The sequence below is a fragment of the Benincasa hispida genome, chromosome 11 (assembly GCF_009727055.1).
Source record: "Benincasa hispida cultivar B227 chromosome 11, ASM972705v1, whole genome shotgun sequence".
Classification (NCBI taxonomy): Eukaryota; Viridiplantae; Streptophyta; class Magnoliopsida; order Cucurbitales; family Cucurbitaceae; genus Benincasa; species Benincasa hispida.
In genome coordinates this window covers 3059274-3083414 of record NC_052359.1, presented here as the reverse complement: position 1 = coordinate 3083414, position 24141 = coordinate 3059274, and the positions used below count along the sequence as shown (strand labels likewise).

At 33.9% G+C, this 24141-nt stretch overlaps 1 protein-coding gene across 4 annotated transcripts; it reads right to left on the bottom strand.

The window, feature by feature from the left end:
• Positions 1-9647: 9647 nt before the first annotated feature.
• LOC120091406 lies at positions 9648-23313 on the bottom strand. Of its 4 annotated transcripts, none has more exons than XR_005485712.1 (8): positions 22930-23313; positions 22641-22773; positions 21424-21503; positions 21249-21327; positions 21057-21166; positions 20268-20332; positions 10897-11013; positions 10246-10823 (listed from the first exon to the last, which is right to left on the bottom strand). XR_005485712.1 is itself a non-coding variant. In XM_039049413.1 (7 exons), the coding sequence occupies exons 1-7, from the start codon at positions 23296-23298 to the stop codon at positions 9884-9886; spliced, it is 930 nt and encodes a 309-aa protein (XP_038905341.1). In that variant the 5' UTR covers positions 23299-23313; the 3' UTR covers positions 9648-9883. The 4 variants fall into 4 exon arrangements, 2 of the variants coding, with proteins under 2 accessions (XP_038905341.1, XP_038905342.1); XR_005485711.1 differs by having other exon boundaries at positions 10246-10817; XM_039049413.1 differs by lacking the exons at positions 10246-10823; positions 10897-11013 and adding an exon at positions 9648-9977.
• Positions 23314-24141: the final 828 nt, after the last annotated feature.

Sequence of the window (24141 nt, the reverse complement as noted above, 5' to 3'; positions counted from 1 at the left end):
CAGTATTACAAGGCGATGGGACATCCTACTGAAAACCGAATTGTCTCATCACCCTGTCGGGAAGATGCCACTCACCAATGTGAAAACATATGAGAGGACTCATCGTCCGCCATATGTTTTGACCATTTGTACAGAAATTGGGCAAAGTATGCATATTTGTACGACTCCCAAATAACCTGAAACACAAAATATTATATTGGAGAACATTAAAGACAAATATAATAAAAATGTGTATAAAATAATCAATTAGGTTCAGTGTAATGTACCTGATCAGGTTGAAACAGATCAAACATGTATCTGTATTGGCTGACTACATGTGTGGCTGTCCTAGTCACACAAAATTTGTCTCTCTACCTAAATTTTTAAATTGATAATTTAGAATCTAAATTAACTAGATCAGTGATATAAAAATTAAACTGAATTAAAACAACATAATGAGAACCGTAGGCTCTTCTAGCTAACTGAGCGTCATTAACATGTGTATCTGTGGAGCCATTATTAGAAATCGCTCCCAAGCACATAGTTGCAAAAGTATGAGAAACCCAACTATCTCTCGAACGTCAAATCTTGTTGCTTTGCATAGTTGTCTATACAACCATGCAAAACATACTCCACCCCACGAATACTGCCCCGTATCATAGAGGTTAGCTAATAGTGGCAGGAACATCAAGTAAACAAAATGACTTGATTTTTTAGAAAACAGACTTCCACCCATTATTTGTAGTGTATATGCTCGCGCATATCTTATGACAGTTTCCTCGTCTGCATCATCTGTGAGCTCACGGAATTGTGTTTCTAACCATATCAAACTTAACCTCGATCCTTTAATTTTGTCGACAGGTGGGGTCACACTAAGGTACAGTTGGCAAATTTGTGACCAGTCATCGTACATCACTCTGGTGACCTGCTCACCATCAACAGATAACCCCAACAACACTTCTATGTCTTGTAGAGTGATAGTGCACTCTCCAACAGACATATGAAATGTATGCATCTCAGGCCTCCATCTCTCGACCAAAGTTGTGATCAGATGTCAGTCCAACTGAATAAATCTCAATCTGGCAACCCCATAGAATCCAAATGTGCGCAGCAGCAGTAGTATTCGAGGGTGGAGTGGGATAGTGCGCTGGAAAACTGCCTCTCGACGCCTGCAAGATATTTCTCCAGTAATACGATCTCGCCATACAACAAATCATCGACGAATAGACTGGTCGTACAAAACATCAGGATCAACAGGTCCTGGGTTTAAAGCCATGATCTGAAAGAAAAAAATATATTTATTTCTTAATAAAAAATATTTATTTCTCAATTAAAAAAATATTTATTTCTCAATTAGAAGAATAATGTACAACTTAATTAACTTAATTAAATAATGTACTACTTAATTAAAAGAATAATGTATAACTTTATAAATTATAATAAAAAAATTGAATATACAATAAAAATATCTACACTTAATTAAATATACATGATAAAAAGATTATTTTTCTCAATTAAATAATGTACAACTTAATTAAAAGAATAATGTATAACTTTATAGATTACAATAAAAAAAAATTGAATATACAATAAAAGTGTCTACACTTAATTAAATATATATGATAAAAGAAGTATTTATTTCTCAATTAAAAGAATAATGTATAACTTTATATATTACAATAAAAAAAAATTGAATATACAATAAATTATAATAAAAAAAATTGAATCCTCTATTTGAGGACTCCATTTATGCACTCTGATAGATTTGTTGTCATCCACTCATATCTGAATCCTCCATCATGTGCTTAAGTCCATTGCTTTAAACTAATATTGTCAAAAAAACTTAGAGAGCTCCAATTTATTCTCTTGATATCTTCAATTGCTTTATTGAACTTCTTAATTTGAAACTGACATCCGGCACGATAAACATAATTTTTCAATGAATGAAATATGTACTTTTTATTAAAGTTGCTGACGATATGTCGTAAGCAGAAACGATGGTGACATTTTGGTCCCGTCCAACCATTTGTTGGATTGTTCACTACTGCGATTATACTAGCACGTCGATCTGAAATTAAACACACCTCTTTGTGTGTTACAATTTCTCTCAGGTGTTTCAGGAACCATCCCTATAAGTCTGCGGACTCTTCATCAACAACAACAAATGCAAGTGGAAGAAGATGATCGTTCGAGTCAACTGATGTAGCAATCAGCAATTTTTCTCTATATTTGCTATACAAGTGTGTACCATCTATTTGAATTATCGGCCGACATTTATTAAAAGCTTCTATACAAGGACTAAATGCCCAAAATACAGAAGTTAGGATAACATGGCCTTCAGTAAGCGTTTCTTTCACTCTCCACTCTACACGTGTTCCAGGATTGGTCTGCTTAACTATATACAACCACTTGGGTAACAATTTGTAAGACTCATCCCAATCACCAACACTTTAGCCAACGCTTTTCTTTTACCCTCCCATACCTTATGGTAAGGAACATGATATCCAAACTTTGATTTGATGTCGAACTGCAGTTGTGCCAAACTGATAGATGGTTTTTCTCTTACGGCATCATAGAACTCTAGTGCAATTATTGATGAATCCAATTGCACATGACTTTGACATAGTTGTGAATAAAAACGTGTATGCTGCTCATCGTACTTAGTGATCTCGAACAAGCCATGCGATTTTTTCTTTATTACACGAAGTCTCCACTTGCAACCTTCCTCCCACTTCTTACACCGAATTATCCAAATCGTCGGTGTCGATTCAACAACCTCATGAGGCAACGTACCCTCATCGTGTACTTCCACTATGCGATCGTGTAGTAAAGCTTAGCGATTGTTTAGAATTTGGTATACGATTGTATAGTAAAAGGTAGGCAATCGTATAGGATTTGAGAAGACGATCGTCTAATTGTAATAGCTAAGCGATCTTATAGGAGTTTTTGGGCGATCGTATAGTGAGGAAAGAGAGATCTCGAGAGTGGGAGTTCGGAAGACGCTATTGTGGAGAGGCCATCATAGTGTGCCACTCATCGTCTACTTCCACTAGGCAATCATGTAGTAAAGCTCAGCGATCGTGTAGCATTTGGTATTCAATCGTATAGTAAAAGGTATGCGATCGATAGGTTCTGAGAAGACAATCATGTAATAGTAATAGTTAAGCGATCGTGTAGGAATTTGTGGCCGATCACAGAAGATTTAGTAAGCGATCGTTTAGTCATACTGAGCGATCATGGAGAGATTGTAAGTGATTGTTTAGCTTCTAATAAAGAAGTTGTTCATCGTTCACTTGTTCTTTCCAAAAGTTTACACCTATTGTTACGTTAAAAAGAATTACTAAATGATCGTATAGTAATTTTACTAAACGATTGTGTGCTATCGTGTATATAATTACTAAACGATTCTTTGATTTCCTTTAGGTCGAGGGTTTGTTCTATAATTTTCCAGAGGTCGAGGATTGAACCCTCGACCTCTTTCAAATTTTCTTATCTTCCCTTCTCTTCTTTAATTTTCGACAAAATATTTTAAACTAAATCCCCGCCTTGAAATCTCCAAAATAACCATAGATTTCGAAATCGTTTCAGAACCACTATATTTCCCTAAATAGTTTTCCTAATCACAATAAAAAAAAAAAAAAAAAAAACTCCCTAATAGATATATATCAATGACATTTTGTTATATTTGAAAATATTTCCAACAATTTTGTCATTTAAAATAATTACCCTTATTTTAATTCTTTTTTCTTTTAATTTGAATTAGAGACAAAATGTGATGGATTTTGATTTTATTTTTAATTTCTTTTTCTTTTAACATGTGAATGCTAAAAATAGGGGAAATTGTTATTTTTATAAAGTTTTCCTTCTTTTATTTAATTTTAATTAGAGACAAAATTCGGTTTTTTTTTTTTAATTTTACGCGCGATTCTCAAAAAATAAGGATAAAATGATCTCATTTGATGTATGAATGCCAAAAATAGTAATAAAATGCAATCTCTTTTCAATTTTTTTAGATTTTTTTTCTAGGGAAAAATAGTTTATTTAATGCTTTTAAATGTAAAATTACCTCAAATATTACTATAACCATCTATTAAATTGGATAAAAGGTAGGGACGTTCAAAAAATCCGATATCAACTCAACTCAACCCAACCCTTACGGTTTGGGTTGGGTTATCAACTCATTTGGGTTGGGTTCAAATAAATGAAAATCTTATAGATTGAGTTAATTTATGAATTCATCTAATATAACCCAAACCAATTTGAATTAACACAAATTTATTATTAACTTTAAAATATATATTTTTATTACCTATAACACAAATACATATATTGATTTTAATTTTATTTAATATTTTTTGAATAATTTATTCTTCAACTTTTAAAAGTAGTTTCTTTATATTTTAGAAAGAAAATTTGCACTATATAAATTGAAATTTATCTTACTTTTTTTTATCAACAGGTAATTAATGGAATTACCAATGTAGTTAGCATTCTGAATTTTTTTTGTAGCAAAAAGTATTATATATGTAGGAGGTGGTTGAATCTCGTCTAATATCTTTTTGTATTTAGCTTATCTATTTATTTTTATGTTACATAATTACGTTTTGCTTCTTTTTAGAACAAAATTGTCAATAAATAACCCAATTATCCCGAATCAACTCAACCCAAATATTTCTAATTGATTGAGTTGGGCTTATTTTTTTAATAAGGATTATCTGGGTTGAAAAAATTTGCAACCTGAACAATTGGGTTGGATCTAAAAATTTTTTCAACCCAACTCAATCCAACCTAATCCAATCCGTGAACATCCCTTTAGTCAAATTTCTCACACCATTTTAGATAGGATAATTATGAGATTTTAACTGACTTGCATAGTTTCAATTAATACATATAATTAATCAAACTGCACAAATATTCTATGTTATTATCATATTTTTATTGTTATTATTTTTCATGATGCATTTTTTTAATGAAAGTTTTAGGATACAAGTCATAATATATTATTTTTTTTCCCATTTAAGAGAATATATATATTCTTTTGTTTGGCTACTTGTGTTAACGGATTATATTAGAGTTTATTTTCGTATAAAAACAAAATGAGAAATCAAGTGGCAAGATATTAAATTTTTGTCAACATATCGACATTTCAATTGATATTTTTACATAATCATGAGTTCGACCTCGACATAAATGATCAATCTCTCTATTATATCTTAAAAAAAACTTGATTAAATATAAAAAGAATATCATCATGCAATGTTTAATTTTTTTAATTCAAATATATTTTTAATTTTTATATTTTTTTCCAAAAATATCCATCAACATCAATGTTTATTGTTATTTCTATTACCACTTCCATGAAATCAAGACTATGATATTCAGAACCTTAACAATGAGTATAAGATCATAATCTTAGAATGATATCTATAAAGTTTATCAAACTATAAAATCGAATCAAAACATTTAATTAAAATTATAAAAACTAAACCGATACGAAATCTAATTGTTGGAGACTAAATCAAAACTTCAAAAATTATAAGGAAATAAAAATAAAATTAAGATCAAGTACAAAAACTATAGTAGAGGCAAAAAGTAGATTAATTAGATGGAAATAAATTTGGATATATAGATATAAATATGTGTGAGTGGAAGGGAAGTTAGAAAAAGAAAGTAGAGAGTAGGTGAAGAGATATGGGTCTAAAACCTTTTTTTTTTTTAGATGATGTAAGAAATTTATAAATGAGAGAGAAAAAAAGAAGTATTATTGTTTTGTCACTTTAACAAAATGGTGTAGTTGACTTTTAAAAAACACATTACGTGCCCTCATGGATTAGCAATGCAACCAGCACTAAATCCACTAATAATAAATGCACTTCCCACTTTTCTCTAATAATAATAATAAAAAAAAATCAATTTATACCGATTTTGAATTAATAATTCAACTAATCTAAAAAAAAAAGAAAAAAAAAGTGGTTTTTTATATTAATTAAACTCCTAAACTTTCATCAACAAATAAATTTGAATTCTTAATTAGGTATCTTTTATGCAGCAATTCTAATTGTTCGTTTTATCAAGTCTCACAATATTTTTTTAACGATATTTGAAAGAGGATGTAAATTGATATACTTACAAAATTTCTGAGTTTAAATCAATATCATAATTATTTTAGATCTAGATTTTTTTTTTTTTTGTCAATATGGAGGAAGAGAGAATCGAACCTCCAACTTCGAGATTGATAATATGTTTTATTCTGGTTAAGATATATTCATTTGAGCTCAATGGAATGGTTTAATCTACCATGTAATGGTTAAACATAAAAAAATTGAAATAAAATATTTAAAAATATAAAATACATAATTGAAGGAAAAACAAAAGAGGAGATGAATCAAATATGAAACTTGATATTAGTTTATATGGAACCCCACTTGACCTCATATCTTTCTTTATGTTCATATGTAATCTTAAAATTCATACTAAAACCAATAAAAAGAAAAACCACAACCTCATTATGCAAAAAGAGTGGTTGTCACTTTTTCTTAATCAATAGGGTTTAGAGTTTTATTAATTTGACTTTGGCTTCAAAATCCTAGTTTAGTGATGGTATCTAAATTTTATGATTTTGTGTTTGTGTGGCTATCAATTTGGTGGGTTTTTTTCCTAATAAATTATGATTAGGAAATTGAATCTTCAATTTGTTTTTCATGGATCATTATTTATTCACAATTTTATCATCAATTTCTAACTCAAATCAAGATTAAGAAAATAGTCTTTTTTTTCCCATCATTTTGGAATAACATATACATCACAAAATATTTTCAACCATACATTTTTTTTTTTGGGAAAGGTAAATTAGAAACAATCTTATTAAATTAAATTATAAAATTATTTTGATTAAAAATAAGCACTTTGGAATGAATAAAAAGTTCACCATATCTTAAAGGAATGAACACTTAATTTGATCATGATTTCACTTTGATTTTCCACTTTCCAAAGTTAAATGGATGATTAACAAATTCCTAGTCAATATATAATACCTTTTAGAGAAATCTCACTACATAGCATAATTAAATGTCAAACTTTCTTACAACTTTTTATTTTCAAATATAACGTAACCGTGATTTTTTTTAATAATTAATCATACATTTAAATCAGAATTTGATTTGAATTATGTTGGTTCATAAATTTTTTAATATTTTGTACAACTTTATGCTCATTATGTATATGCTCCCACTTTTTAAATCCTTATACCAACTATGGACGCATTTTTAATTAAAAAAAATTTACCAAATAAAAATTTGCATATTCTTACAAGGAAAAAAAAAAGCAATTATGAAACTTACTATTTCAGGAGTGAGTTTAAACTTAAGGATAACTAGCATACACTCTCTCCCTTGAAGTTGGAAGTTCATTCTTCTATCCCTACAATTCTTGTACCAATTTTACTATTCTCACTTCTTCGGTTTGAAATGATTTTTTTAACCGTAAATGTACTTGAGATTTCAACATAAAAGACGGCTATATTACATTTATGTCTTGAACATTTTTTTTTTAATTTATTTACAAAAACAATGCCTATTAAATTTTGTTTTTCCACTAATGCCAATGACTATCTACAATTTAGCTCTTAGTCCAACACACAAATAAATAAATAAATATATATATATATATATATATATATATTTATTCTTTTATGCCGAAATCCCAAGTACATTTACGATTAAAAAAAATAATTTCAAACTGAAGAAGTGAGAATATATATATATATATGTTCTCTTTCCTCCATGCACAAGCTTAGAATTTCACGGCCATTCATATTTCTTTTTAAAAAAGAAAAGTTATTGACTCCTCCACTACCCCTTTCTTCCTCCTCTCTCTCTTTTCTCCTTCCGACGATTTCACACTCCTCTACTGCTATTTGCCTGTTGGATTCAACTACTGCACGCCATTAGTCCTCATTCATTAATCATTTACCTGTCAGAATCGTCCGCTCGTCCTTGTTCATCAACCGTTTTCCATCATCATCAACTTTCAATCGCCGACCATAGGTCGTCGAGGTAAGCCGCTAGTCATCTTCTCGTTGATTTTCTCTCCCATTTTCAGTTTGCTCCCTTCATTTGTATCGCACACCAAGATCCAACCACCTATACAAATCCGTGGTGGTCATGGCGGAAGAAGAATAAGAGATAAAGATGCAGGATTATGTGTTAAACCCCCATATGAAGATGTAGAGATGAAGATAGACTTTGTTCGTACCACCTATACAAATCAGTCGCACCAAGACCGAGAACTTTTCTTTTTTTTTTTTTTTTTCTTTTTTAAATACTAAATGTATGTTATAAACCCAAAGAAAATATGCATTCCTTTACTTGATATATGTGAATCATATACTATTGTAAATATCGTTGTTTATTTGATATATATTGTAATTTATGTTAATATGCGATTTATATACTATGCAATAACTAATAAAGAAATTCGATTAGACAATATATACTCTTAATTTTGTATTTGTTAGAATATATATATATATATAAATGAAATTTATTATATATACTTCAATTTATGTCAAACATTAAGCCAATATTATTTATATATCGTAGCATATTTCATATATTAGATTATTCAGTGATTTATGTCAAACATTTAATCAATCTCTAATTTATATATTGTTGTATATTTCATATATTAGTTAGAATATTTTCAAATATCTAATAAAATGTTCTAATATTTTAAATAGTCATGAAACAAAAAAAAAATGAAACCAAGGAAAATAAAAAATAAAATAAGAGTTCATTAAATGCATTCTCTCTCCCCATGAAAAAAAAAATATATATATATATATATTTTGAAGAGGTATTGTAATTGAAATGTGGGGTGGGGGTATCAAAACTCAAACCATGAGATTGATAATTTGAACACTATGCCAGTTGAGCTACACTCATATTAAATACAATTTCCCTCTCATAATAAATGCAAATTCTCCCTCATATTAAGAAATTTTTGAAAATAGGAAAATATATATAAAAATTAAGAATAAAAATAATAAAAACGGTAAATTTATCTAAAAATAATACTAAAAGCCTTTCTTTAAAAAAAATTATGAACATTTTTTAAATAAATGACCAAAACTGGATGTTTTATGTAAAAATCTCAAAGTACTTTTATCCTATATAAAACATTGTTACCTTTTTCTAAAAAAATTCACCTACAAGAAGTACAAATTTTAAAAATCCAAAAAGTACTTAAAAAGTATGCGTAACTGCATATTACCGACGCATTTAATTAATAGTTCTTCCAACAGGAAGAAATCCCGAAATAAAGAATATGAAACAAGAAACGTCAAACATTACCAAACAAACCCGGATTAATCATACCTAATGCAACGAGGTGAAGTGTTGCCTGTTGCCAAAGGAAGCACTTCGGTCTGCCCTCTGCCATATACTGCAACAGAGTTTTGTCATAAGTCATCATAATTCATTAGAGGTCAACTGAATAGCCGTATCCTGTTGGGATATTTCCAAAACAAAAGAAAATCCCATCATTTGTTTTCTCCACTTCTAAATTTAGCATGCTCTTTGCTTCACAATACAAACAGATACCATCTAATTTGACAGCCAGAAGAAGAAACAATAATAATAATAATAATAATATTGGTCTTTCAAGAAACATATAACACAACACAAATGCCAACTTGCCTTCCACGATTTTTGATATCTATCAATCTCTCACATAATGTCCAATCAATCATATTAGAGAGAGAAACAAGGAGAGAGAAGGAGAGAGTCATCTCATTACTTCTGAAGATATATGGAGGTTCTATACATAGGAATGAAGAAAACACAACTTTCTCAGGAATCTTTTGTCCATTTCAAGTACAACATGAGGTATTGAAATATTAAGGTAATCAGAACTGACCCAACCGAACATCTCTATCGAGACGATCGGCATTCAGTGTCCCTGGAAGCTCTCTGAAACCTTCATTGAAGATGGAATATGCACTGGAAAAATTGGAGATTCAGAGGTTAGAATGATTTTTCAAAATATGGCATGGGCCTCAGTCGTAACTCAATAGGTAAGACACTACTGATGCTGGAGAACTACAAGACTGAATTCAATGTAGAAGCTACAATGATATTCAAAATATGGCATGGGTTCTCGATCATAACTCAATGAGTACAACACCAGTGTCTGGACAGTAACAAGACGGAATATGTGATGCAATTTACATACTACAATGAACATAAAGAGAGAACTCAATGTACAAGCTACCATGATAAGTTACTCAATAAGACAGAATATGTTACAAGCTATAATTTACATAAAGGGAATGATTAATGAATCCATATAGAGACATCCCAACAACATTTTTAATAGACTCGAAGCGGAAAAGTAAATGATAACTAGTCGAAAATTACCCAGATGATATGGAGAATTAAATAGAGCTCAATCGCTTCTAGAATCTGCGATCCAGTTACTTAACTATACGTGTTTGCATGTTAATGGCCTAACCAACCTTCTAGATTTAATCTAACTCAAGTCTCAAATCAGTCTACATCACAGCTCAATCTCATTTTCACCATTTAAGCCCATCCATTTCCCTAGCCTTGAATTGTGTATCGGTTGGATCAGGGCCTACCAATACCCCACAGTGCCTCAAGAAAGCAACCTTACCCTCAAGGTAAGAGAGAGGTTAGCTGGATACTATGAGATGGCTGGATCCCATGTGACATCATCAGCTCACATCCCTTCCACTGAATCAGTAATTAGGTGGTCTTGCCCATCACAAATGTTACGCACCCTTGAGAGCGTACAATCAGGTGACTCTGGTCAATAGCTTACTGTAACTGAAATAAGTTAGAATCTAACAATTCTTAGAGCAACACAAAAACTCGAAAAAGTCAAAGTTGGAAAGCCAACCTCTAAGACTCACAAGCTGCTATTGAAATTTAGCCTATAAAGGTGCAATTTGGGGTAGACGCAGCGTAGTCATCATTGTCATAACATCATTGTATCGTGGAGTGTGATTGGTCAACCCTTTTAAAAGAAAAATGGTCTAAGAAACAGAAAATTAAGATTTCTAAAGTAAGAAATCCCTGTTTCAAAATGTAATTTTTGCCAGCAAGAGTTTGAAAATAGAAACCGTTGTTCCTTTTCAAATAAATTTTTGAAATAAGAAATCTTTATATAAAGATCCAAATTTTGACAACAAAGTCTAGAAATAAAAAACTACCGTCCTTGTTTTAAATTTTGATTTTGACAATCATTTTTTTTATTATTATTAATATAACTAGAAAAGTAGAATTCTTTTTTTAGAATTTTCAAATTCCATAGATACATAAAAATTCTCTTAAATTGATTTTTTGTTAATTAAAATAAGTTATTTTTGAAACGTACTAGTGTTCCTTCTCCCGGGTTTTAAATCTTAGAAATAAATGATAAATTCTTAAAATTTTCTATGATAGAATGTTGGGAAATATGGTCTCTAAAATTTTTGAGTGAGGAATTTGTTTTGATAAGATAGAAATAAATTTCAAGATTTTTCTAATGGCTTTAAGCCAATCATAAATATTAAATGTAAAATAATATGATTAGGATATTGAATCTTAAAACAAAAAAAGCATTATCTTTTTCAGACCAAAAAGATAATGTGGAAATGTTTTTAAAATTTGAAATGGATATTGTAGGGATGCTAACAGCTTCCAGGGTGGCCAATCACACCCCACCCTAACGATCGACGATGGTGACTCCAAACCTCTCTTCCCAAAAGAGACTCCTAGGAGAGGACATGGGTCACTCCAATTTCTATTTCAAAACATTTTGGTAAATAAAATGAATCTTAAAACCAGAATTTCTTATTTCAAAATTTTATTTTCAATGGAACAACAGTTTTCATTTCAACACTTTGTTATGAAAAATTCAATTTTAAAACATGAATTTTGTAATTCAGAAAATGTTTTAAAAGGGACAACGATTTTTCTTTAAAAAATTAGTTGTCAAACATTGTATTAACAATCAGTGATTTCTTATTTTAAAATTTTGATTTGAAAAGGACAACAATTTTTGTTTGGAATAAATCCTATGTTTATTGATTAGTTTTCAATTACAAATCCAATATTCAATTTGAAATCAAATGATTTATCTGATGCCCCTTCAACACCCATAATGGAAAGCCAATAAATAATGCCGACCATTAATCTGAATTTCCTTCATACTCCCTCATGGTAGGTAGTCTCTAATTACAAACCTAGAAATCTCTCGAGAGGTATCCGGTATCCCACTTGCATTGACCCAAGTAGCCCTAGCAACTTTCCTCTTCCTAGCTACACACTTGAATTTTTGAAAGCACACCTCCCTCTTCCTGCTAAGACCATCTCAATGCTTCTCCATAACAGTGTTGCCATGCCACCCTCCTCTTATCTTCCTCAGCTTGGCATGAGTTTAGCACCATACTAATCATTCAAAAAAATTTCCACATTTGGGCGAATGCCTCATCTCTTTTAGCATTTCGTGCATTCCTTGCCCCAATGCACTCTACATGCCGACGAGTCTATTTGAACATTATAGATCTTCTCCTCAATTGCTTTCAAGTGATTCACTATTTTCCAATTTGCTACCATCAACCCCTAGGACTCAACTGTTCTAGTCTACTTAGTGGACATGTAATCGAAAACTAATCGAAAGTTGCACTGAGAAATTGAAAGCCCCAAACCCCTCCTATAGAATATTGTAAGAATACCTCCTACCATGAAAACTCAAGAAGAACCAGCAGGAAAATTAAAAGATAGAATTATATTATAATATCGTGAATAAATTACAGTATACCCAGCAAATGCTAGAGAGCTAAGAATCCTCTCCCAAATTCCCAATTAAAAAACCCTAAATAAAATTCTTCACCCTTTTCTCCCACTCCCACTCCTATTTATAGCAATTTTTGAAAATAGAGGGTTGTTATGTATTAGTCCTAAGGGCATTATAGTATTTTTACTTTGCCCTAGACTGTATTAAGGTTTCCTACGAGTCTATTTATACGTATGCTTTCTCTTGTATTTTGATAGGAAAAAGAATAATAAAAAATATTCTTCTATCGTGGTTTTTTCTCCCTATTTTAGGATTTTCCACGTAAATATTGTGTCTTCTTCTTTCAATATGGTATCAGGGCAAGGTGACAAAACCCTAGCCATTGTTGCCAAAAATCAACCTACGGTCTCTCAATCTTCACCAATAGAAGCAACCTCCACCACTGCCGATAAAGCCCATACCGCCGCCGTGCAAGCAATCGTCGATTGTTATCTCCAGACAACACTGCCTCTCCTTCTCAGCCAATCGACATTCCAACCACCTGCAGCTGCCAGAAATCCACCAGATCTTCCCTACCCGAGCGTCAGTCTACCAGATCCCGTTCGCCCAAGTGGGCTTCTGCCGAGCGCTAACCCATCGAGCATAGACCAGGCCGGAGACCACCAGACGTTGGATTTACACCAGCGACACACTACCCAAGCATTAGCGTCACCCAGCAGTGCCCTTCTGTCAATGTCGAGCGCTAGCCCATGTCGAGCATCGGACTTCCATCGATGGGTCTGTACCCGAGAGCTGGTGCTGGCAATCTCCACAATGGACAGCAGCCGTCTTTAGGAGAGTCCTCATTTTCTCATGGTGGATAGTAACCAGCCTTCTCGACCTCCAATGGTGCTTCGGGTTCGATGGGCTTATCTCCAATGGTGGTCCAACAACAATTGGCTAGTCTTAACAACAAATTGCCGCTCTTGGGGCAGCTCTTGGGCAACTACAAATCTCCAACCAAATCCCACAAATTCAGATTTATCCTCTGGTCTACCGATGTATTCAGAAAATCCGGTAACCACCTTTCCTACTTTGCCTATAACAAATGTTTTGTCTGGATCTATGGGAACTTCTGCAGGTTTTATTATAAGAGAGAAATTGAATGGCCATAACTACTTTACCTGATCTCAATCCATCAAGATGGCCCTTGAGGAGCGTCATAAGTTTGGATATTTAATGGGTGAGATACCAAGACCCAGACCAGGAGATCCACAAGAGCACATTTGAAAAGGAGAAGATTCTTTACTTCGTTCGTTGTTAGTTAACTGTATGGAACCACATATAGGAAAACCCTTACTTTAGGCTACGACTGCTCGAGATATTTGGGATGTTGTATAAAAGTTAAATTCTAAGAGCCAAAACGCATCACGATTGTACACGTTGCGTAAATAGGTCCATGAGTGCATGCAAGGAACGATGGATGTGACTTCCTATTTCAACAAATTGTCTCTACTCTGGCAAGAGATGGATCTGTATCGTGAAATTGTTTGAGGCTGTCCATGTGGTGGAGTTCAGTATTCGAAAATTGAGGAAACTGATCGGGTTTATGACTTTCTTGTTGGGTTGAATTCTAAGTTTGATATTGTATGCAGTCAGATACTGGGATAGAGACCAATACAGCCTCATGGAAGTTTGCTCTAAGGTTCGTCTAGAAGAGGATATATCGAGTGCCATGAACAATCCTATTATTTCTTCTACAGATTCCGCTGCATTTAGTGCAAAGTCATCTAGACTTGATGGTGACAAACAGAATAATCGACCTCCTCCAGTATGTGAACATTGCAAAAAGCCTTGGCATACTAAGGATCGGTGTTGGAAGTTACATGGTCGTCCTCCAAATTCATTCAAACGATAAGTCAAATTCTGGCCGAGCACTTGTGAGTGATTCAACAAATGGTACTTTTCAGCCTCAGGTGAATAACCATAATGACTTTAGTGTTGTCGGAGTTAGTGCTATTGCCCAGTCAGGAACATTTTAGTCCTTCGGCCTTCTTAGTATTAATGGTAAAAAACTATGGACTCTTGATTCACGAGCTACAGGTCACTTAACTGGCTCGTCTGATCAGTTTCTTTCATATTGTCCAAGTGCTGATAATGAAAGAATTTGAATTGCAGATGGATCCTATTGAGGGAAAGGGTCATCTCTCCTTTTGAGAGTTTAACTTTACAGGATGTGTTACACGTCCCGAAAATATCATACAACTTATTGTCTATCAGTAAGATTACTAGATATTTGGATTGTCAAGTTATATTCTCACCCGATACTGTTTCCTTTCAGGACTTGAGCTCGAGGACGACGATTGGCACTGCCTGACATGATATGGGGCTCTATTTCCCTAATGTTGATGCTTCCTCTAGGAACCGTTATAGGACTAGTTTAGTATCTTCTTGTTTTTCAACTTCTGAAAATGACTATTTGTTATGGCATTTTCATCTTGGTCACCCAAGTTTTCAATATATGAAATGTTTATTTCCTCATTTATTCCATAATGGATGTCTCTTCCTTATCTTGTGATGTGTGTATTCGTCCTAAACATCGGGTCTCTTTTCGATCCCAACCTTATAAACCACCTTAGCCTTTCACTCTTATCAATAGTGCCTCAAACATCAATACTTCTTCTGGGAAACGTTGGTTCGTGACCTTTATCGATGATCACACTCATCTTACTTGGGTGTTCCTCCTCATTGATAAATCGGAAGTATCATCGATATTTCAACAGTTTTATATGACTTTGGAGACTCAGTTTAACACTAAAATTGTCATCCTTCGCAGTGACAACGGTCGTGAGTTCTTTAACAACACCTTCCATGATTTCTTAGCATCCAAAGGTATTGTCCATCAAAGCTTTTGTGTGTATACTCCTCAACAGAATGGGGTGGTTGAACGGAAAAATCGTCACCTGATTGAGGTAGCACAGTCCCTTATGTTATCTACTTCCCTTCCTTCTTGTGGGGGGATGTTGTTTTGACTGCAGTGCATCTCATCAATCGAATGCCTTCCCTGTTCTCCAATTTCAAACTCCTCTTGAGTGTTTCAAAGAGTCATAACCAACCACACGTCTTATTCCCGATGTCCCTCTTCGGGTGTTTAGGTGTGTAGCCTTTGTCCATACTCATGGTCCTAAACGCACTAAATTTACCCTTCGTGCTAAAATATGTGTCTTTATCGAGTATCCTCTTCATCAGCGAGGGTATAAGTGTTACCATCCATCCTCACGGAAGTATTGTCTCTATGAATGTCACATTTCTTAAGGATAAACCTTTCTTTTCCATTAGTCCTCTTCGGGGGAGAGTACTAGTGAAGAGACTAATTAGTCCACATCTTCAATTCCTACATACTTGCTTCCTGAACTTATCTTGAATGCGAACGATACTGTTCTTCAGACTAAACAGGTTCCTTGGATAACGTACTACAGGAAGAATCTCAGAAAGGAAATAGTGTCACCTGTTGCATCTCCAGCTACGGTCCATGAATCGGACAGAACCAGCACCAGCTCAAGGTATTCCTATTTCTGATAACATTGATGTTTGTGACGTGGATGAGAATGACAACTTCTGGTAATATCGATGCTTGTATCGAGGGTGACATGTGTGATGTGGATGTGGTTGGGAGTGACAAAATTGAGGTGACGACTCCAGATAATGACAAAGTTATAGGTAGGGATGAGTCTTTGGAAGAAGCACCAGAGGATGAGACTTTGCCGCAGGGAACTGAATGTGATCATTATCCTCTTTTTGATGAAAGGTAGGACAAAATAAAGAGTTATGATGCCTCTCTTGATCTACCCATTGCATTAAAAAAGGGTACTAGATCTTGCACTAAATATCCCATGCATAGCTTTCTATCTTACTGTAATTTATCTTCTGCGTTTAGGGTTTTCACTACGAATCTGGATACAGTAACGATACCGAACAATATATATGTAGCAACGGAGATTCCTTAATGGAAAGCTGCAGTCATGGATGAGATGAGAGCTTTTGAAAAGAACAATACATGGGACTGTGTTGCTCTTCCTAAAGGGCATAAGACAGTTGGGTGCAAGTGGGTGTTCACCGTAAAGTATAAGTCTAATGGAACCCTTGACAGGTAAAAGGCCAGATTGGTTGCTAAAGGGTTTACTCAGACTTTTGGAATAGACCACTCAGAGACTTTTTCTCCTATAACGAAGCTAAACACAGTTTGAGTTCTTTTTTCAGTGGCAGTTAACAAAGATTGGTCGCTCCGTCAACTCAATGTAAAAAATGCATTTCTAAATGGTGAGTCAAAGGAAGAGGTTTGTATGAGCCCTTTTCCTGGCTTTGAAACTCAGTTTGATCATCAGTTGTGAACTCAGGAAGTCTCTGTATGGTTTGAAATAGTCTCCGAGAGCTTGGTTTGATAGGTTCACTACCTTTGTAAAGTCCCAAAATTATACTCAGGGGCACTCTGAACACACCTTGTTCACAAAAAGATCGATATCAGGGAAGATTGTTGTTCTTATTGTGTACGTAGATGATATTGTTCTGTCAGGAGATGATGTTGCTAAGATTATCAAGCTTAAAAGGAAAATGGCTGAGGAGTTTGAGATTAAAGACCTTGGAAGGTTGAGGTATTTTCTAGGAATGGAAGTGGCACGATCAAAAGAAGGGATTTTTGTTTCTCAACGAAAATATACACTTCACTTATTGAAAGAAACAGGTATGACTGGATGTAAACCTGTGGATACTCCTGTAGAATTCAATGCTAAGTTGGGTGATTCTGTTAACAAAGTTCCTATCAATAAAGAGAGATACCAGCGTCTAGTGGGAAAATTGATTTACTTAGCCCACACTAGACCAGATATATCCTACGCTGTCAGCGTTGTTAGTCAGTTTATGCAAGCTCCTTACGAAGAACATATGAAGGTTGTAAATCATATCCTAAGATATTTGAAAAATACTCTGGGTAAGGGTTTGATGTTAAGGAGAACCGACAGACGTTGTATTGAGGCATACATCGACTCTGATTGGGCACGATCTGTTATAGACAGAAGATCAAAGTCTGAGTACTGTACTTTTGTGGGGTAATCTTGTTACTTGGAGAAGTAAGAAATAAGGTGTGGTTGCTAGAAGCAGTCCTGAAGCGGAATACATGGCTATGAGTCTAGGGATATGTGAAGAAATCTGGTTGAAGAAAGTTTTGTCTAATCTCCATCAAGACAGTGATCTGCCTATGAAGCTCTATTGTGACAACAAAACAGTGATAAGCATAGCCAATAATCCGATTCAACATGATAGGACAAAACACATGGAAATCGATAGACATTTCATCAAAGAAAGCAGTGGCAGTGTCTGTATCCTGTACATTCCTTCTAGTCAACAGGTTGCTGATATTCTCATCAAAGGGTTACTCAGGTAAAGCTTTGATTCTTGTGTTAGCAAGTTGGGTCTTATTGATATCCACGCCCTAACTTGAGGGGGACGGTTGAAAATAGAGGATTGTTATGTATTAGCCCTATGGGCATTTTAGTATTTTTCTTTTACCCTAGACTGTATTAGGGTTTCCTACAAGTCTATTTATACCAATTCCTTCTCCAATGTTTCAAAAATCGGTTGAGGCACACGCCTTGAGGCGAGGCGATTTCCTCATGCCTCAAGGCGTGCGATTACATCAAGAAAAAAAAGGCTTACACCTCTTTCAGTGAAGGCGTACGCCTTTTGGTTTGGCATTGAGGCGTTTGAGGGTAAAGCCTCAAGGTATTTGAAGGAAAATTAAATGGGTTGGGCCCACCCACCGAGAACAATAAATATTGTTCTTTGCATGTGCCTTCAAAATTGCAAATTGGGAAGTGGAACCGGCAGACCACATTAATTTAAAACCACTCTAAGTCCAAGATTTGGGTTAAACATAATTGGGAGAGTTTTCTTTGGTTTTCTTCTACAAAAAATTATAGTAAAACACAATTCAATCAAACCACTTAAAGACCATAATTGGAAGATCCTAGTACTGATAATGATAATGATATTGAAGATGAGATTTAGATGGAACACTGAGTTTTTTTCCTTTGTCATGATTAATTAATGGAATTATTTTCTCTCTCATGATGAATTTTGAGTATGTTAGGTATTTTTAAGCAATATTATAACATTATAAATATATAATAGAATATATTTTCTGATTTAATTATGTCTTATTAATTTAAAATAAGGCTTACGCCTCATACCACCTCGAGGCTTACACCTCGCCTCTCTAAGGAAAACGCCTCGAGGTAGCCTTTAGCCTTTTAAAACATTAGCCCTCTCTTGTATTTGGATAAGAAAAAGAATAATAAAAAGTACTCTTCTATCGTGGTTTTTTCTCTCTGTTCTAGGGTTTTCCATGTAAATATTGTGTCTTCTTCTTTCAATAGCAATATTTAGTAACAAACTTCCTATCTAATTACTCATATACCCCTTACTAATACCATACTAATATTCTCCTAATAGTCCTACTATTTCTATACTAGGGGCCTTACAAATATACAACTCTATTGGATGACATTTTCTCTTTTGACTCCTTAGTTATACTTCATTCTGCTGATAGTTCATACTCACTTTCTAGGTTCTTATTTTTGACTTCTAATTAATTTACATTGCCACCCCTTCTTATTTTGACATAAAACTCCATCCTTTTCCTTTTCCACACGTACGGATTCAGGGTCCTAACACATTTAAGAACATTTCCAAAGAATGTTAACGTGTTTTGTCTTCCATCTCTCTTTATTTTTCTTTACGCTGGAAGATTTAAATCCCAAAGAAGTTTAAGGTGTTTGTGTGGCAGATTGTACATCGGAGAGTTACATCATGGGTCACATTCAAAGACACTCTTCCTTTGTCTAGTTCTCGGAGTGGTGCATTCTCTCCAGGAGGGATGAGGATCTAGATCATCAGTTTCAAAATTGTCAGTTTGCCCACTACCTTAGGAGTTGCTGGATGAGATGGTTTGGTATTTGTTGACCTTGGCATAGCCACGACAGGGCTCAAGTGGAGGAGGTGCTTTACATTCTCCATTTAGAGAATGACTAAGTTTTGTGGCTGGCTAGTTTCTTTGCAACTTTGTGGGGGTATTTGGAGTGAGAATAGGGAGGTTGAGAGATCAAGTGAGGAAGTTTGGGAGGTTACTAGATTTAATGCCTCCTTATGGGCATTAGTTACTTAGGCCTTCTGGTAATTATGAGCTTGGTCTAGTAGATAGTTAGCACTAGATTCCATTTTTTTTTTTAGTGTGGGGCTTGGTATTTTGTATTTTTGTATGGACTTGTATATTCTTTCATTTATATCAAAGAAGACATGGTTTCTTACCAAAAAAGAAAAGCAAAACACATTTAAGAACAATGAGATAGGAAAATTTATAAACACGCAATCATGCATTGTCTTAGTTTATCTAATGCAGTCAAAAGTTCTGCTACAAATGAGGTCTACATGAATGGAATGAGAGTTTTCTCAAGTACCTCATTTCCCCAGATTGTCGATGTCCAAGATTCAGTAGAATGATGCAAAAACCAGTTCCAAGTATCTGGAAAAAGGACTCAAACATAGTAAATCTTGCTAATTAGGTGATCATAAAACTTTTACTCATGTAAGAAAGCACATATTTTGATGTTGTGGCATGAAAATTTAAAAGAAAAACAGACTTGTTTTCCATGCTATGCATATATTCTTCACAATATACTGGACCAAGTTACTTCAGCTTAATAAAGATATGGAGAATATAGATTTTTCCACTAGCTGAGAAAAAGACCCTACTCGAAGTTGTAGCAGTATCAATATTTACCAGAGTTGCTAAGAGAGAGAGAGAGAGAGAGAGAGAGGGGGGGGTGGGGGGGGGTGTGCCTTTTAAGAATTGAGATAAAAACAACTAGGTTTCAGATCAAAACCCTAAGTTGAAAAATCAAGCAATTATTTTCTAAATTTGTTTCTTCTTGATTTATTCTCTAGAACAGGAGTTTTTTTAAAGACAATTGAAATAGTTTTTCCAACAACAGAATTGGACAACAATGACTGCATAGTAATTTAGTAAACCAAATCCTTGATGGCACTGGTTAATTATATTACAGAACTCTAAATAAATTTTTTTATTACCAATGCCGATGTGCTACTGCAGCTCTAAATAAAATTTTTGAAAAACTAATTTGCAGAATAGTTTATGAAACAGCTCCCAAGGTTGGCATGAAAATATCAACTACTGAAAATAACGGCACCAATATTCAAAATCTAACCAACAGAACACCACTACTTACATATATAGGTCCAAGGTCCCAGCTATGGGCAACAGGTGCCATGATAAACCAGATGAGTATTGCAGCCCAAGCCTTCAGACTGAGAGAGAAAATCACCATCAAAAGGATATCTATTCACAGAACAGAGAACCCAAAATGCAATTAGCCAATTCATACGTTGAACCTCTTTGCATAATTTAGTATGACTATTACCAGGAAACTTCAACTTCTCACGCAGAAAAGTGTAGACTTTCTTCTTCAACCAATTTGAAGATTCTGGAAGCCGAAACTTCTGAAAATGCAAGCATCCATGGGAAACAAACAATTAAAAAAGCTTCAAGCTAAGCTTCCTGTCCAAAATCAACAATTGAGTTTTAATGGTTCATACCAGGTCATCCTCATCTTCATCAAATTCATCACGAAGATGTTCTGCTGGGGCCTTTGGTTTCACAGCAACAGTCAATGAATCTACAGAATAAAAGGAGCTGTTCAATTACTCATTTCAAAGTGAATTGTGAAATGAAAAGGTCATTGAAACTCGAAACATTTAAAATACTATAGAAAAACATGTATGAAATAACAAAGAAACAGATGTTGTGCAACAAGCACCCAAAGTTACCAACACCAACATGAAACAATCCAAGACAACAAACATGGCCAGTAAGCAAGAACTATGATTTGCGCACTAATACTCAATAACAGAACCAAATCTTTATTTGGTAATACAATTGAATAATAATGTTTAGCAGTGGAGAAATTTGCTCTCTTTCTTTTATAGTTTTATTTGTAATAGCTAAGAAGAGCCTCAGTTGATACCAGACAGTTCAAACATTAAAACCATTGAGATTGAGTCTTTCAATCAGAATTGTTATCCTAGTGTTCCAACTGTAAAAAAGAAACTTGATTTGAAAAGTCAAGGACTAACCAAGAATAGCTATAAAGTTGAATTACAAAAATACAAGCATCTCAAAAATGGAAGTCCAAAAACCCAATGATGAGCGAATAATATATAATATTGAGAAACTTGAAACACAACTGCATTATCGAACCATAAGCACGTGACGAAACCTAACGTTCAATAATGCATTACTCATCTGGTTTATCAGTTAATCGTCAAGCCAATTCGAGTATCAGTAATCACAACTGCATTATCAAACCATTAAAACATTTACCATCACCATCACCATCACCATGAGAAGTCCCAAAAATTGTAAAACTAGAACCCCATAACCATCTAGTTCTTGAAAATTAAGTTTGTAACCCCTACTTTCACCTCCAAAATTTTCTTTTGTTATGTTGTCTTTCTGCCAATGTTTTCAAAAACTAAGAAAGTTTTAAGAAGTGAATCATGATATGGAAATTGAAAAGAGACAAGCATAAGTTTCAAAAACAGAAAACAAAAAACTGAGCCTAAGTTGTAAGTTGTGGGATTTGCTCTTAGGTATCCCGAACCCCAAAAAGACTTCATTTTTTTTTTTTTTATTAAACAATCAGAATGAAAACTTCAAATACTTTTGTAATCCCAAACAAAAAAATAGTGATTCGTACGAAAAATGATACAACAGAACGAAAATTCACGCAATCAGCAGAATACCGCAATTATACCGCCATGATTGAGCCGCACATAAACATCATCTTCATTCTTACAGTCATCCAAAATTTTTCCTCGTAAAATAAGCTTCAAATTCCCAATCGGCAATCGACTACTCTCCGCAATCAGCTTCCGCAAGTCGCGCACCTAATGAACAAAACCAATAGAGATACATAGACCAGCAGGCTCATTCAAATTTATAAACAAGCCTCGGAAAAGGGATAATCACATGCATTGACGATTCCGCATCAAGATTCTTCGGAGATTAATTTGAAAGACGAAGAAGAAGAAAAGTTTCTGTACCTTAATCGGCGAAGGGGCGAGAAGGCGAGAGGGACGCGCTGGGCCGATAGTTCGAACAATGATCTCGACCGTGTCTTGTGGAGAATTGCCATTACCGATGCTCGAATTGGCTCCTCCGCCGATATTCCGATTGAAATTGGACTCCTCGACGATCTCCGCCATGACACGGACAAAGATTTCGCTGTCTTCCACCGATTTGCGTGCACTGCGAGGGAGCTTTCGTCCTTTCTCATCAGAGTCTGCAATCCCCTTCAACGCTGATCTATGGAAATTCCGATTTTTGACCGAGAAGTTCTTGAGTAGTGAAAATTGACCGGATAGAAAGACATTTTTGCCCCCAAATTTTGGGCTTAATTTCGATTTTATCATTAGATTACAAAATGTTACATTTCCCTCCTTGAAAAATACTTACATACATCATTTTTCTTATCCTATGTTTCAAATTTGATCTTGGGGTGTTTGGGTCTCTAACTCAAAATTGGTAGAGTGAACTATATACATATTATAAAAAAAATTATAGGTATAATAAAATTTAGATTTATCTCTTGTTTATAGTGATAGACTATATCATTCTATTTCTCGTTTATAGAGATAGATTATATCATTCTATCACTCTTAAGTTTCAAAATCGCATTTTTTTCTCCTTGAATTTTGAGTTTGTTTCAAAATTTACCTTTTAAACATTTTATCCATTAAATATTCATATTAATGTCTATTAATTATAATCAAATTAGTTTTAACTAATTTTTTACTATTAAAATTAATAAAGATAAAATTTACATTAATTAAGTAAAAATTTACTTCAAATACTAATTTGAATGTTAAAAATTCAAGCGTAGAAGTGTAAGATATTGAAAACCTATAAACCAAATGAAGAGCGCACTCAAAATTAAAGGTAAAATTACAATATTTTGAACCTTAAAAAGATTAAAGGAAAAAGGTAAAAATCACTCGTGAATCATGAGGTTTGTTACCATTATACCTTCACAACTTTTAATTTGATGAATTAACCTTTATAGTTTATTAAGTGTTAGCAATAAACTCTGGGTTAGTTGATGTTCAATTAGAAAAGGATAAACATGTCAATTCACACCTATGGGAAAGTAAAAAGAAAAAAAATGGTTCATCGCCAAATGCAGCCCAATCCTCGCCCTCCCCCATCAACCTCCACCTCGCCATCTTCATCGCCGGCCACTCCATTGCCGACAAAGC